Consider the following 14,026-nt stretch of genomic DNA (forward strand, 5'->3'; position numbering starts at 1 on the left):
AATAATGACAAAGGAGAAAGAGAAGGATAATATTACATTGAATGAGAAAAGCATGCGGTTGCATTTCGTGCCAAATGAAAATAATAACAATATAACAATGAGATTATATCATGACGACTAAAAGCATTTCAACTGAAAAGTAAGTTGCTGTCGCCTTGAAATAAAATTGGCTATAAATTGTTTGTAAGCAATAAGAAAATAAATTTTAAATTGCATCAGCGTCATTATTATCTACATATCATTAGAGAAATCAAGAGAGAAATATCTGTTATATATGTATATATATACAGAATGTTTCATTTTATATATATTAATATATTAATTATATATTAATAATATATTAATAATATATTAATACATTATATATATATATATACATTAATACAGTCGAATATCTCTTAAACTATGGCTTCTTTTTTAACAAGAAAATTTTTCATACAAAAGATTTCAAGAGGGAACAAGAAGTTGTTAATATTAAATTTTAATTAAGATTATTTTTCAAAGTTGACCGAATTTTTCTTAATCGTCCTAATTTTTCTATAAAATCGATTCCTCGCAATATTCGGCATAAAAAGTTATAAGAGTAGGATAATCAAAAAATGAAATGGTTTATGAAATATTTTCTACTTTAATTTGACACAATTGTACACAAACTATACAATATTCATTTTTTGATTATCTTACTTCAATATTTTTATGCACAAAATGAGAGGAATCAGTTGGTGTAAAAAAGAGACATAATTGTTTTTAAGAAAAAATATGTAGCTACTAGTTGCAAATTACATACTTGTTCTTAAAAATAATTATGTGTTTTATATATATAATTATATTTATTTATATATATAATTATTTATTTATTTTATATAATATATAATATAAAATAAATATAAATAAAATTATTTATATATATAATTATATATATATATATATATATAATATATAATTATATATATTCATATATATATAAAATAGATTTAACTGTTTTGTAAAATATAATAATACTGATGCGATTTACTTGTGCACTTTATAATCACGACATTCATCGATTTTTATATATATATATATATATAAATTAACTGTAATATTTAATAACATGTAAAAATGTACGCAAGCACTCTCTCTATTTGCTCAGTACCTGCGTAAGGATGTTTCATGGGAAGTATCGCTTGATTGATCGTCGGCAAAGTTTTCGTCCACTTCATGTGACTCTGACATCGCGACGCGGGCGGCCACATTCTCTTTGGCGAATTAGTACAACTCGAAGCGGACGTGGAGGAGCCGCTTTCCATCAACGATCTGTCCATCGCCGACACGCAATCGCAGTCCTCGCCACATGAATGTATAACGCGCTTATTGAGGCAAAATTTATTCTCTCGTTCGGCCTTCAACTTGGCAAAGTTCTCGCTTCTATTCTGACGTTGCGTCGACGATCTTGAACATTTCTCTTTCATAAAGTACTGTTTCTGTCTCACCAAGTTTTCGAACTCTTTCGAAAGTAACTTCACGGTACCCTCGATGGCGCGAGTTATTCTGACATCCATGCTCGCGTCAAGATTGCTAATTTGTTTATCGGCAGCTTGTAAATTCGCTCCACCGCATTCTAATGAATCGTAAGTTTCCGTGTCTTTCGTTGGAATTTCATTCTCGAAGCAGCTTCGTTCCTTAGCGGAAGACACGCTCGTATCGTGATGAATTTTTCCTAGACTCTTCATTAAACGCGAAGAGTCGCAAATGAGTTTATCCTGCAACATAACGTTGTTGTCGGCGCGATGAGCTTGCAAGCTGTAAAACTTGTGTCTGCTTGCGTCCTTATCGTTGTCAGATTCCTTCGGAGATTGCAAAACTTGCATCTCCATCGCCTCCGCATTAATCGGATCTCGTTTAATTTCCGAGTTGCTTTGGGTAACTCGGTATTCCGAATAAGACGAGTTCATGGAGGGGGATATATAAGTATCGAAATCGGAGCTTTTCGATGAAGAGAGCAAGGGCTGCGTTGCATCGATGCATTTCCAGTTTGGTTTAATTCTGTTGCGCATACTCTGAGTACGAGGCAGATTTCTCTTGGGCTTCGGCGGTTTATGGGCGACGAAATTATTCATCGTCGACTCCGGTTTCATCGCTTCGGGCACTTTCAAGCTATCGTTACGCGAAATCGTTTCTAACGTGCCGTACATCGCCGTGTCGACGCTCCTCTTCCGTTCGTCGTCGAAATTAAATTCGTAGTAGATGCGAGTTTCCGGCGACGACGCTTTATTCTCCATGAAACTTATATCGTTCTTCGTTCTGCTGATTCTGGTGTCTTGCAAGGATTTGGATCTGAATACCGTTCTATGCGACGCATCCTCGTCGACAGAGCTTCGAGCAATCTCGGCGGCTCTTACAGCGTCATTTTCGGGGTTTCCGCTATAGGTTTCTGAGTTTTGCCTCTTCCGTTTGTAATGCGAGTCGAATAACATTTCCAAAGGCGCGGACTTCACTTGAGAATCGGAATCGTCGGTCAACACACTCTCTGTGCTTTGATGAACCGCGTTGTTCTCGCGCAACGGAAACATCTGATAGTCCGATTCGTCGGTCAATATACTCTCCTGACTTCTGCCGCCCTGCATCTTGCGCTGAGACAAGAAGAAGCTCGCGCTCGAGTGTCTATCGTGATCGTAGTGATTATAATCGATCTCGGCACTTTCCTTGGAGAATGACTCGATAGAGGCGTCCGAGAGTATACTTTCCTGAGAGCCGGTCGAGATTCTTCTTTGGAAGTTTTGATAATTCCTATAATCGTTCATGTGAACGTTTATCTGATAGTCGCTGACGCAACGTCGAGGTGGATTCTTAAAGTCCCCCTCCAAGGAATCGTCGCTGAAATTGCCGTTTTCCTCGGCATCGTTCTCCATAGTTTCCTTGAGATTTTCCACGTTACGCTCGTTCATAGCCGGTAAACTTTCGACGGATTTTGCGACGTTCTCCATATCCTCGTCCAGGCCGATAAAGTAGCTGCAGGATCTTCTCTTCTGAGCGAATCTTGCGAACCGAGTTACAGTATTCTTACACTGCTCCTTCAGCAATTTCAATTCCTCGCATACGGGAGATTCGGGCAAAGATTGATTAGCCTTATTCAAGGACAACTTATACTTTTCAGTTTTCTTTAACGTCAATGTCAACGGACGACTAAGACTTGGTTTCATTTTCTCATTGATATAAGACATAGTCTGACTTTTCGACAAGAAGTTTTCATTTGGTACCTCTAGTTTAGATAATGCATTCCCCATACCTTGAACCTTGTTAGTAGTGAGTTGTTGGGGTTTTAATGTGGATTTTGGAGTTAGCATAGGTTTGCAGGAGTTAGTCGGTTTTGAAAACTGGTTTTTTTGACCGAATCTGTTACCTGTGCTGAGCCTCGAACGATGATGCTTCGATGCTTGTATATGGCTGCTCAAGTCGGATATGCTTTGGCTGGATTTCAATGACGATCTATAGCCGACCTGTACAAATAATAATCGAGTTTCATCGAAAATCTCTCGTGCTACATTTCTCTTTCTTCCTTATGCAATAGAAATTGTCACTTACACTCTGCAATTTCTTCCTAGTTTCTTCTATCCTCCTTTGCAACTCTTCCCGTTTCTTTACCACGTCGACATCGCCTCGCTTGGTTGCATTAACTATCATTGCATTACGTATCGTAGTGCTGCCTTCACTAAGTCTGCAATAACTCAGTTCAATCGATAATTAGTAACTATACTATATCTAATAACTTTTTAATAAACGATGAGCGACGTTTAAAATTTTTTCAAAGATACTCAGGACAGAGTGATCTTGACAACATCCCAAGTAGCAAACTGACGTCATTAAATGTCGAAATGACGTCATTCGACGTCAAAATGACGTACGCTTGCTACCTGGGATATGTCAAAGTCATTGAGAGGCTCCGTTTTTCTTAAATTTTTTATCGACAGTTTAAGAAAAAATTAACTTTACCTTCCGTGAAATTGGGAACTGATACTCGTCGTTTTCACACGATTTAGAGGCTCCTCCGCTCCGCTGAGCGACTCGAAGGCATTCTTCAAGTATTTCTCCCTATGATTCTGTTTAGCGAGCTGATCGAAACCTTCTGAACTAGCCTCGGACAATATGGATAGTGGATTTCTCTCGGCGCTAGGGGTCGACGCACCGCCTTCCGAGTCAGACTCATCCTGACTTCCGGACGCGGTCAATTCACTCGTCCTATTTTCCGCGTTCTTTAATCTTTTTTGTCGCCTTTGCGATCTGTGCATTCAAAAAATGCGCTTTGAATTATTTTATAAGATACTTATAATATTATTCTAAGAAGAATATGTTAATGAACGAACCTTCGAAGCTCTTCAACGTCTATCGCGTTAACAGTGAACTGATTTGATATAATATCTTCCGATGGAGGATAATATATTAATCTGTGATGTGATTTCTCAGAACCAGTCGTTCCATTTTCCCCTTCGGAATAATCTTCAACGTCCCCATCATGTTCAGTGCTCTCATGATCCTGAATGACACGATATTTCTTTTTTTATAAGAATATCGACGAATTAACAACGATCCGTTATTAATGATAGACAATAAATAAAAATTAACAATTAAAAATACAGATACGCATAAGTTATAAGCATAAAATAATAATGTCAATTAAAATCATATCAGCAGAAATGTTATTTACACAATATATGGTGCATTTTGTTAAAAGAAGCGGTTTTATAAATCATTTTGTATAGAAAGTTATTTCTGAATAATTTTTAAGAATGCTTTATACTTTTAAGACGTTATACCTCAAATTTAAAGCTGCCAAGACTGCTATCGTCGGTGTGATGACGACTCCTTGACTGACGTGTTAATTCCGTCATAGTGTTTCTTATTGTTATCTTATCATCGATTATCTATACCGATCGAAATAAAATATATTTAACAAAATACAAATATGATGATGAAATTAAAGAGCAACATAAATTTAAAAAAAGGAAGTGATTAAAACGACAAAAGCAAAAAGAAATAATTGATAAGTAAAAGATCTGCTATCGATGCAAATTAAAAAACGATAACACATGCAAAATCTAAGACATTAAATATTTAACTAATTGGAAATGTGGGCTATTTAAAAGCCAGATGCGATTAGCGAATTTCGAAACGCACATGTACAGAATTAATCAACAAATTAATTATTGATTAGTCGCGCCTGGCTCTTAACAGCCCATTTTCTATTAATTAAATAGTTCAGAATTTACTTAATACCTGTTTTGTTTCGTGTTCTATCTCTTTATAACTTTCTGGACAAGGCTGAAATACGTTTCCTTCCTCTCCCTAAAATCACAATCAAAATTAATATCCTGTTTCTAAATTAAAAAATAGCAATACTATAATCTATTTAATTAGCATCTATATTATTGTTTTCGATTAAACATAATTATAGAGAATATGATTAATAAAAAGAAAAATCTCGTAAAAAATCAAATATTTAATTTGCACATTTAATTAAACTGTATAGTTTATAACACTAACCTTTTTACTAACTGCTGTTTCTTGGCGATATTCGCTGCTGTATTTTGTCTCGGTACCGCTGTCGATGGAGCTATCTTTCGAATCAACACCACCGCCACCGCCATCCGAATCAATAGCACGTGACGGAGGAAACGGTATGACTTCATCACTGTTGTAGACGGACTTTACCGTGATACCGTCCGTCTGTTGAACCCTCTGTGCCCATCTCCCTTTAGGTAAATCAACATTGAGAGACCTGACGTGCAGATCAAGCGCTGCGCCTTGATCATCAGCATTCGTGTTTATTTGTTTCTTCGCCCATAGCGGCAATTGACCCACGCTAAATCTATAATCCAAGCCGATCCCTTGAGGCGTCGGATTCGCATTGGGATCAAGGAAATCCGGTGAAGGTGATCCGAAAGTCTTGTTGTCCAGTTGCACCTCGATATTACCAACGTTGACCTGAAGAGGTCTCCTATAATGAATACAAGTAATACAGTCGAAGTTGTGAACTTCCATCTATAAATCAATAAGAGTGTTAAACAGTAGGGAGAGAAGGGAACTACTCACTTGCCGGCGCGCATCGCCTGTTGAGCCAGACGAGCTTGCATGGTTACAACCATATCGTGTGGAACGCGCCATACGAACACACAACCGTCGCCACTCGCAGATACGAGGTGTCGACAGTCAGGACTGAAACGTAAACCTGTCACCAATTCCGAATGACCGACCATAGTGGCCATACACTCGCCGCTGTAATAATCGTATACACAAAGTGTTTTATCTGTACATGAGGTAGCCACGTAAATACCGGACGCATCTGAAAATATGATTAAATGGAACATTTGTACATCACTCCGGCAATTCAAGGTGAATATTGCTACTCTAATTCAATACGAATGAAATATCTTTAACAAATTTCTTGCAAATTAGTTTTTTTTTTAATAATTATGTTGGCGTAGAAAAAGGTGACACATGCGACTTCTAAAAATAAATTAAAATCAATGGAGATCACGGAAGGAAATGGATTAACAGCAAAATTTGGAGAAAAATTTAAGTTATTTATATTATTTTAATAAAAACTCTTAATTCACTTTCCTTAATGTAAAAATAATTTCAAAAAATAAATAATTATATTATAATAGAGCTTTAAATTAGATTAATATAATAAGATTTTTTTATATACATATTCTTTTCTAAGAATTTTCCGCTTTTCGAATCCCTTTAAAATTATGAAGGCTCTGTATTTTTATTTAATAAGTATTAATTTAATTGTTGCTTCAATACTATATTGATCTTGCTGTTAAAGGATATCTCAATATTGTAATAGAGCAGCAATATGATGAATTATAAACTATCTTACCTAGCACGACTTTAATTAGTGAACCATCGTCGCTGACGGAGCCTTTAAAAGTTTTATTGTGTTTCCCCGTAGTAACATTGTAAACTCTAATATTTCTATCTTGACACGCGGTTAAGACGTGCTTCTGCCCGGAATCGACTTCCATGTCGTACAGAGTAGTTTTCCCCTGAGCGTTGTGATCTCTTGCGAATTGTGGCATTCCACCTGGTGTCTGCAAAATAAAATACAAAGGATAATCATATTAATATATTCTTCTGACGAATACAATCGAAACTGATCATCGATTAACGAATTGAATTGTTTTTTACCGATTGCAGCTGTCTGAAAATAATACTCTTATCGGCGCCGCAGGATACCATCTGTATTTGATTATCCTGACTCGATTGATTGAAGAATCTGACAGCGGTGATGGACGAACTGTGATCGTCGAGCGTTTGCAAGAAGTTGTATCCCTGATCCACGCTGAAAACGTGAATTAACCGATCTCGCGACGCACTTGCCAATAGCCTAGGAACATTTACCGAGTGTTGCGAAAATTTCGAGTACTCTAAACACAGCACCTCGGCATCATGCGCCTCTATTAAACACAGTTCTTCTAATGAAGATACATCGTGAATTCTGATGTTGCCGGATCTGTAAGAATAATACGTGAATGTTACATTTCTTACTTTTTGTTTTCCGTCATTTTATCTGTTTCTTTTTGATCAGCTGTATACAGAGTCCCCATGTAAAGTGTATACAAATAATATAATAATTTTAAAAATATTTGTTGAATCAAAAAGTTGTTCATGAAACTTTTTAAAAACAACTTTTTGATTCGATAAATATTTTAAGAGTTATTGGACTTGTAACTTATGAACCACCCTGTATGTATAGTATATGTATGTATACAGAATGGTGGAAAAGTAATGAAACGCTCCGATATTTTAAAAACTAGATTTTAGAATAACAATATTTAAGATAAAAGTCATAGAACAAAAAATGTTTTATATAGCAGTTATGTCATTTGGCATGAGACGTTTCCAAAATATATGATTATAAATTCTCTTTTAGTAAGAACTTTTTGAGCCATGTATCATCAATTTATTAATATTATGATATAATATCGCCAACATTAGCATGAACTTGGCTCATGCTAATGTTGGCGATATCATATCATAATATTAATAAATTGATGATATATGGCTCAAAAAATTCTTACTAAAAGAGAATTTATAATTATATATTTTGGAAACGTCTCGATATCAACTAAAAAAATATACAATAAAAATAGTTCTTATTTAAAAAGTTCAAGATAATTTTCAATGTCAAAATGACACAATTGCTACATACATATTATATCTGTAATTTTTGTTTAATAGTTTAATTATATATAATTATTTATAATTATATATAAACTATTTTTTTTTTTCAAAATTCACAGTTATAGAAATATCAAGGTATTTCGTTTTCTCCCTTTCTATATATATTAACTAAATTTAAAAAAAAATTCTTTACCTATCTCCGGATGCAAGATGTTTGCCGTCAGGACTGACTCTTATAGATCTTACGCCATTTCGACCGTCATAAGACGCGTCGCTTTTTTCGGTGGATCCTGCGGCGGCTAAGTCCAGATCCTTCAGATAAGTCAATTCTGGATCTACATACAAGACTTTGAGTAATTCCTGTTGATAAGAAAGAGAAAAATTGTGAAATAAGATATAGGTTTCATACGATTGCGTCTCATTTTGTTATATTTTGAGAAAAAAATGTATATACTAACGTTGCTGTAAATGTTTCGTTTATACAATGTATCGTTTGGCGAGATATCCTTCTCCAGATTCCAAATCCTTATTGTGTCATCGCTGGAGCAAGTGATGAAACTCCCAAGAGGCACCGCGCTGCTAGATTCTTGACCGATTGGATACATCTCGACACCCCAAATGCAGGCCGAATGGTATAGAAATGAATGCGACTTGCCGACCCGCCTGATATCTTTCACGTCCCAAACGTAGATACTATGATCATTGTAGATGCAGGTCAGCTTGTTGTTTCGTTCGTCGAATGCCAACGCAATCGTATCTGGATACCTCGCGTTTGGTGGATGTTGGGACATATGACTGGAAAAACGAATAAAAAAGTATTTACAAGACTCGCGCGTCATGAAATACTCGCCAGAGAATTAAAGCGATATTTGCTATGAACCTGATAGACAATCCTTGCGCGACATCAACCCCCAAGTAATGCGTCCGCGGTAGCGTAGTGACAAATTGAAGGGTACTAGGACTGAAACACCTTACAATTCCTTCAGCGCATCCGATAAAAATATATTTATCTCCGACTGTCATGCAATTGGCACTGCTTGTCTGGAAAAGTAGTATAAAAACTCTTCTCATTCACATGGATAAACCTAAAGTAGATTGATTATATTCCATTCTTTTCTTTTTGCTTCGTTGCGATCAGAATGAGTCATTTTAAGTTACCCACCCCAATAACTTCTTTATTTTTGAATGTAGAAACAAATGTTTCAGACAAAAGTTGTACGGCTTCAAGGGGGACATAAGATGATGGCAAAGATTTGACCTTGGATAGTCGTTTGAAGGTCACATGAAGATCACCTCCAATTTCTTAAATGGAACTTATTATTTTTTATTTTATTTTGTATTTTATGTCAAAATACTGTATCTTTCAAGCCTCATAATTCGAAAAATACTTAACGGAAGAACATTTTATTATAATGTTTTGGAAAGCTTTCGAGATAAGCTAGAATATGCAATGAAAAATAGGGGGTTCCATTTAAGAAATTAAAGATGACCTTTGTGTGACCTTCAAACGACTATCCAAGATCAAACCAATAGTACCATCATTATATCCCTCTTGAAACCATATAGCTTTGTCTGAAATATTTGTTTCTACATTCAAAAATAAAAAAGTTATTGGGGTGGGTAATATAAAATGACTAACCCTGTATAATTGTGTATAGAAACAATCTTAACCAGAATGACTTACTCGGAGTTCGACCCATTTATCCAAAAGTCTCCTATTATTAAATTCGCACAACAGGCCTGTTTTGGTAATCACATATGTGGAATCAGCCATTTCCCCCTTACCGCAAGCTACGTCAACGAAGTCGTTATTCCTTTGTTCCCCTAATATGGCAGATCGGCCCATCAAAGGCACAGGTTCCTTGTACTGCGCAAACAAAATACCATATATGCTAGAAAGCTAAGTCTCTCTATTGCGCGAAGAGAAGAGAGAGAAAACGATTGATCTTAAATCGCAAAATGAAAGTTATTATTAAAAAGTTACCTTGGCACTGCGAGAATATTCCAAGTACCAAAACTTGACGTGTCTGTTACCCGCGGTAACAAAATAATTGCCGTTTTCCGCGAAGCAGACAGCCTTCACCTTGCTCGAAACTTTGTTAGACGCCACTTTAACATTGTTCCTCCAATCCCAGACGTTGACGATCATGTCGTGCTGCGAGCCGACCGATACGACGTACTTGTTGCTCGGCGAAAATGCCTTAGATAGAAATATATTCTTGTTTTGTACATGTACTTACTACAATTCGCTTTTCAGACATCCTATGCATATACAGAATGTTTCATTTTTATCTTACTAGGCAAATACTTCGAAAAATACAATTAAAAAAAGTGTTTTAAAGAAAACCTGTTAGGTTTTATTTTTAAAAACCTGTTAGGTTTTTCTTTAAAACTCAATCAAATGAGAATGATCAGAAGTAAAAGAGATATCCAAGATTTTGCGAATATATGAGATAAAAAAATTATTGCAAGTAACATTTACCACGCAATTGATGCCGTATTTGTGTCCGGAAAATTCCGCGATCTGGACGGCATTATGCGGATCGGAGATATCCCAGACACGGACATTCGGCATGTGACCACATTCACCCGTGGCCAGAAGCTTGCCATCGCCGGCGAGTGCCAGAGAAGTTACGGTTTTGCGACAGGCGTTCAAAACGTGCGCCTGACTGTTCCTCCGTGGATTGAATAGGACGACGGTGCAGCTGGAAATAGTCAATGGAAACGTTACTATTTGTAAAACGCAACCCCAATCAAACAATATTTTATACATATATTTTATAATATTTTATAATATTTATAAAATATATATTATAATAATAATATTTTAATGTTTTAATTAATATTTATATATTATATTGTTTAATATTTTATAATTATTTTATAATATTTCTCGTTAAGGATGTATAGGAGACATCTAAAAATGGTACAAAATTCATAAAAATTATAATATAGATCGTTTCCACTTTGACTAAACTACTAAAGTTACTGTTAAAATTTGGCTTTAATTCACCAACTCATTTAAAAGTTATTGCAATTTAAATTTCCGCTAGTTTTACATATAATCTTATAAAAATTCGTTACTACGATCGATTATATTACGTTAAAAATATCGAAAAAATGGTACCATGTAATTCAAATTTTTTACATGTATAATTGAACCTTTAAGGAACAATGTTGTAAAATTACATTAACATTCATTAAATCGTTTAGAAGAAAATAATAATAATTTGTTGAAATTCTGGCTTTTTCTCCGATTACTGAGTATTCGGTTGTGTCAACGCTTGGAAACAGCTAAAAGTTAGGAAATTAAATTATAGATTTTCTTTTTTTTTTCAGATAAGATTAACAGATTTTTTATAGATGAATTCTAAAATGAATAGCGTTGGTACTTTTGTTCTCGATTGCATCTCCCATACATCTTTTTAAATCTATAACATATAAATGTTATAATTACAAGTATAAAAAGCATAAATTAATTTAATATTATTATTGTTTGCTATTACATTAAATTTATATCTAAAAATTAATTGTATTTTATAGTTCATGTGATAAATTATATTAATGTGATAATTATATTGCTGATTTTTTTATTTATCGCAATCTTATTTTTTATATCTTTTATTTATTATATTTTTTATTTCGTTAAATGTTTTTAAAATTTTATTTTCTCTATTTCCCGTCGCTCAATTAATTTTAATCGCAATTATTGGTATTGCACAGAGTAAACTCATCAAGTTTGCCGGAAGTGGAAGTGCGCGCATTTACGCACATTTATAGAAACAATTTGTTTTAACAATTTTTAATATTTTATATGATATAATAAGATAGTATTTTTATTAGAAATTAGAGATATAATGGCTGAGAGTGCGATAAAAAATAAAGAAATAAAAAAATATATTTATTTGCAGCAAATCAAAGTTTAAAATTTTTTTAAAAGTTTATCTTTTAATTAATTCCATAGAAAAAAAATAATAGCATTATTTATAACATTATTATTTTAATTCTTATAACATATTTTTATTTTAAAATTTAATTAGCAAATTAATGCTTTATTCAGCTGATTTCTGTCAAATAATATTAATAAATTTGCTAATTAAATTTTAAAATAATAATATGATATTAATTAACATAATAATATTTTAGATAATTAACATAATAATATTTTAGATAATATGATAATATACTTTAGATAATATAATACTTTAAACTCGATTAATATTTTTGACGGTTATCAGCTGATTTCTGTCAAAAAATATTAATCGCAGATAAGGTATGATAACATATTATTTACAACATATTTCTATATTAATTTTTATAACATATTATTATTTTAAAATTTAGTTAGAAAATGTTAACTTTATTAATATTTTTTGACAGATATCAGCTGATTAAAGCGTCAATTTGCTAATTAATTTTTAAAATAATAATATGGTATAAAAATTAAAACAATGTTTTAAATAATATGTTATAATTCTTTAAATTCGATTAATATTTTTGACAGAAAGCTGATAACTATTAAAAATAGGAGTAGTGGAAATGATCGACTATTAAAAATATTAATCGAGTTTAAAGTATTATAACATATTATCTAAAATATATACATATATATATATATATATATTTATTTATTAATAATTTTTGACAGAAATCAGCTAATTGAAGCGTTAATTTGCTAATTAAATTTTAAAATAATGTTTTAAAAATTAAAATAATAATATATTTTAAATAATATGTTATAGTTCTTTTAACTCGATTAACATTTTTGACAGTTATCAGCTGATTTCTGTCATAAAATATTATTTGAATTTAAATAAACTTTATATTATTTTTTTTTTTAATATCATTATTTTTAATATAAAACCGAGGAATGGCGCGCGCTTGTGTTATTCTAGTAGCAATGTAAAGATGACCGTATTCATGGAGTGACGTAACAACGACACAGTCGAACACAGCATTATACATATGTATGATTGTGTCGACTTGTCTCGTAGTTAGAAAGCAATGGAACGTACACTGTGTTACACAGAGTCGCTTGTATACCTTGCTGGAAAACATCTATAGTCTTAATGCAAATAACTCATTATTTTGTTAAAGATTCATAAAAAATTGTACATTATGCTTTTTTACTCTTTTTAGAAATATCTAAATTGTCTAAAGTAAAACCTATTGTATAATCTATTATCTATATATTATCTACATTTTGTTTTAACTCAATGAAAGAAGAAACTTACCCAGCTGGATAAGCAACCAGTTCAAGTGTTACGTCACAATCAAGGGCTGCATTGCTGGATACAGTTACTCCCAGCACTCGTTCTAATTTGATCTAAAACAAATTTTAAAAATATGAAAATATATTGCTATGACATAGTAAAATTTTCACTCAATAATTATTAATAAAATTCCAAATAAACTAATTAATGATAAAATTGCAAAATAACGAGATAATTTGATAGTAGAATTTTTAATATTTAATTTTTTGGAAAAAAATAAGCAATCCAACAAGTAAGAATTTTGAAATTGATAATATTTTTTTAAACAAAACTTACGACATATCTATTGTATATGTATATCTGTACACGTGTATCTGTGGTAATATAGCTGTCATTCTAAAGTTAATTTGTAAAACACATTTTAAATTATTCAGGCAATTAAGAGTCAAACGCGGATGTAGTAATGCGTAAGTTTCAAGAAGATTAATTTTTCTTTGAAATTATGTAAGTGATTGTGCATAAAGCATAAATTTTATTCGGTGTAATATCAAGTGTTTAAATAATCTTGATAATTTGATGTATCTTGAATCTTCTATGTACATTATTTTAATTACATCTGCATATATATTTCTCATTTTTTAAATGTA

The 14,026-nt window shown here is 32.9% G+C and overlaps 1 protein-coding gene across 5 annotated transcripts in view; it reads right to left on the bottom strand.

Annotated features, from left to right (window-relative positions):
- The window catches only part of Wdr62 (WD repeat domain 62), a 32,374-nt gene that overhangs the window by 12,757 nt on the left and 5,591 nt on the right, over positions 1–14,026 (bottom strand). For 3 of the 5 annotated variants that reach the window (XM_083042384.1, XM_083042385.1, XM_083042387.1), the window contains exons 3-19: positions 13,401–13,492; positions 10,649–10,871; positions 10,151–10,366; positions 9,851–10,033; positions 9,047–9,207; positions 8,625–8,961; positions 8,360–8,526; positions 7,171–7,495; positions 6,863–7,073; positions 6,070–6,319; positions 5,521–5,974; positions 5,254–5,322; positions 4,794–4,901; positions 4,344–4,513; positions 3,973–4,260; positions 3,565–3,697; positions 1,136–3,479 (exon numbers count right to left, since the gene is read on the bottom strand). In XM_083042384.1, coding sequence (XP_082898510.1) covers positions 1,136–3,479; positions 3,565–3,697; positions 3,973–4,260; positions 4,344–4,513; positions 4,794–4,901; positions 5,254–5,322; positions 5,521–5,974; positions 6,070–6,319; positions 6,863–7,073; positions 7,171–7,495; positions 8,360–8,526; positions 8,625–8,961; positions 9,047–9,207; positions 9,851–10,033; positions 10,151–10,366; positions 10,649–10,871; positions 13,401–13,492 — 5,731 coding nt within the window. The remainder of the gene's footprint in view (positions 1–1,135; positions 3,480–3,564; positions 3,698–3,972; positions 4,261–4,343; positions 4,514–4,793; positions 4,902–5,253; positions 5,323–5,520; positions 5,975–6,069; positions 6,320–6,862; positions 7,074–7,170; positions 7,496–8,359; positions 8,527–8,624; positions 8,962–9,046; positions 9,208–9,850; positions 10,034–10,150; positions 10,367–10,648; positions 10,872–13,400; positions 13,493–14,026) is intronic. The other 2 variants (XM_083042388.1, XM_083042386.1) reach the window with 2 other exon arrangements.

Source organism: Prenolepis imparis, unplaced genomic scaffold (assembly GCF_030444845.1).
Source record: "Prenolepis imparis isolate NDT839.2.m4 unplaced genomic scaffold, iyPreImpa1.0 SCAF_7, whole genome shotgun sequence".
NCBI lineage: Eukaryota > Metazoa > Arthropoda > Insecta > Hymenoptera > Formicidae > Prenolepis > Prenolepis imparis.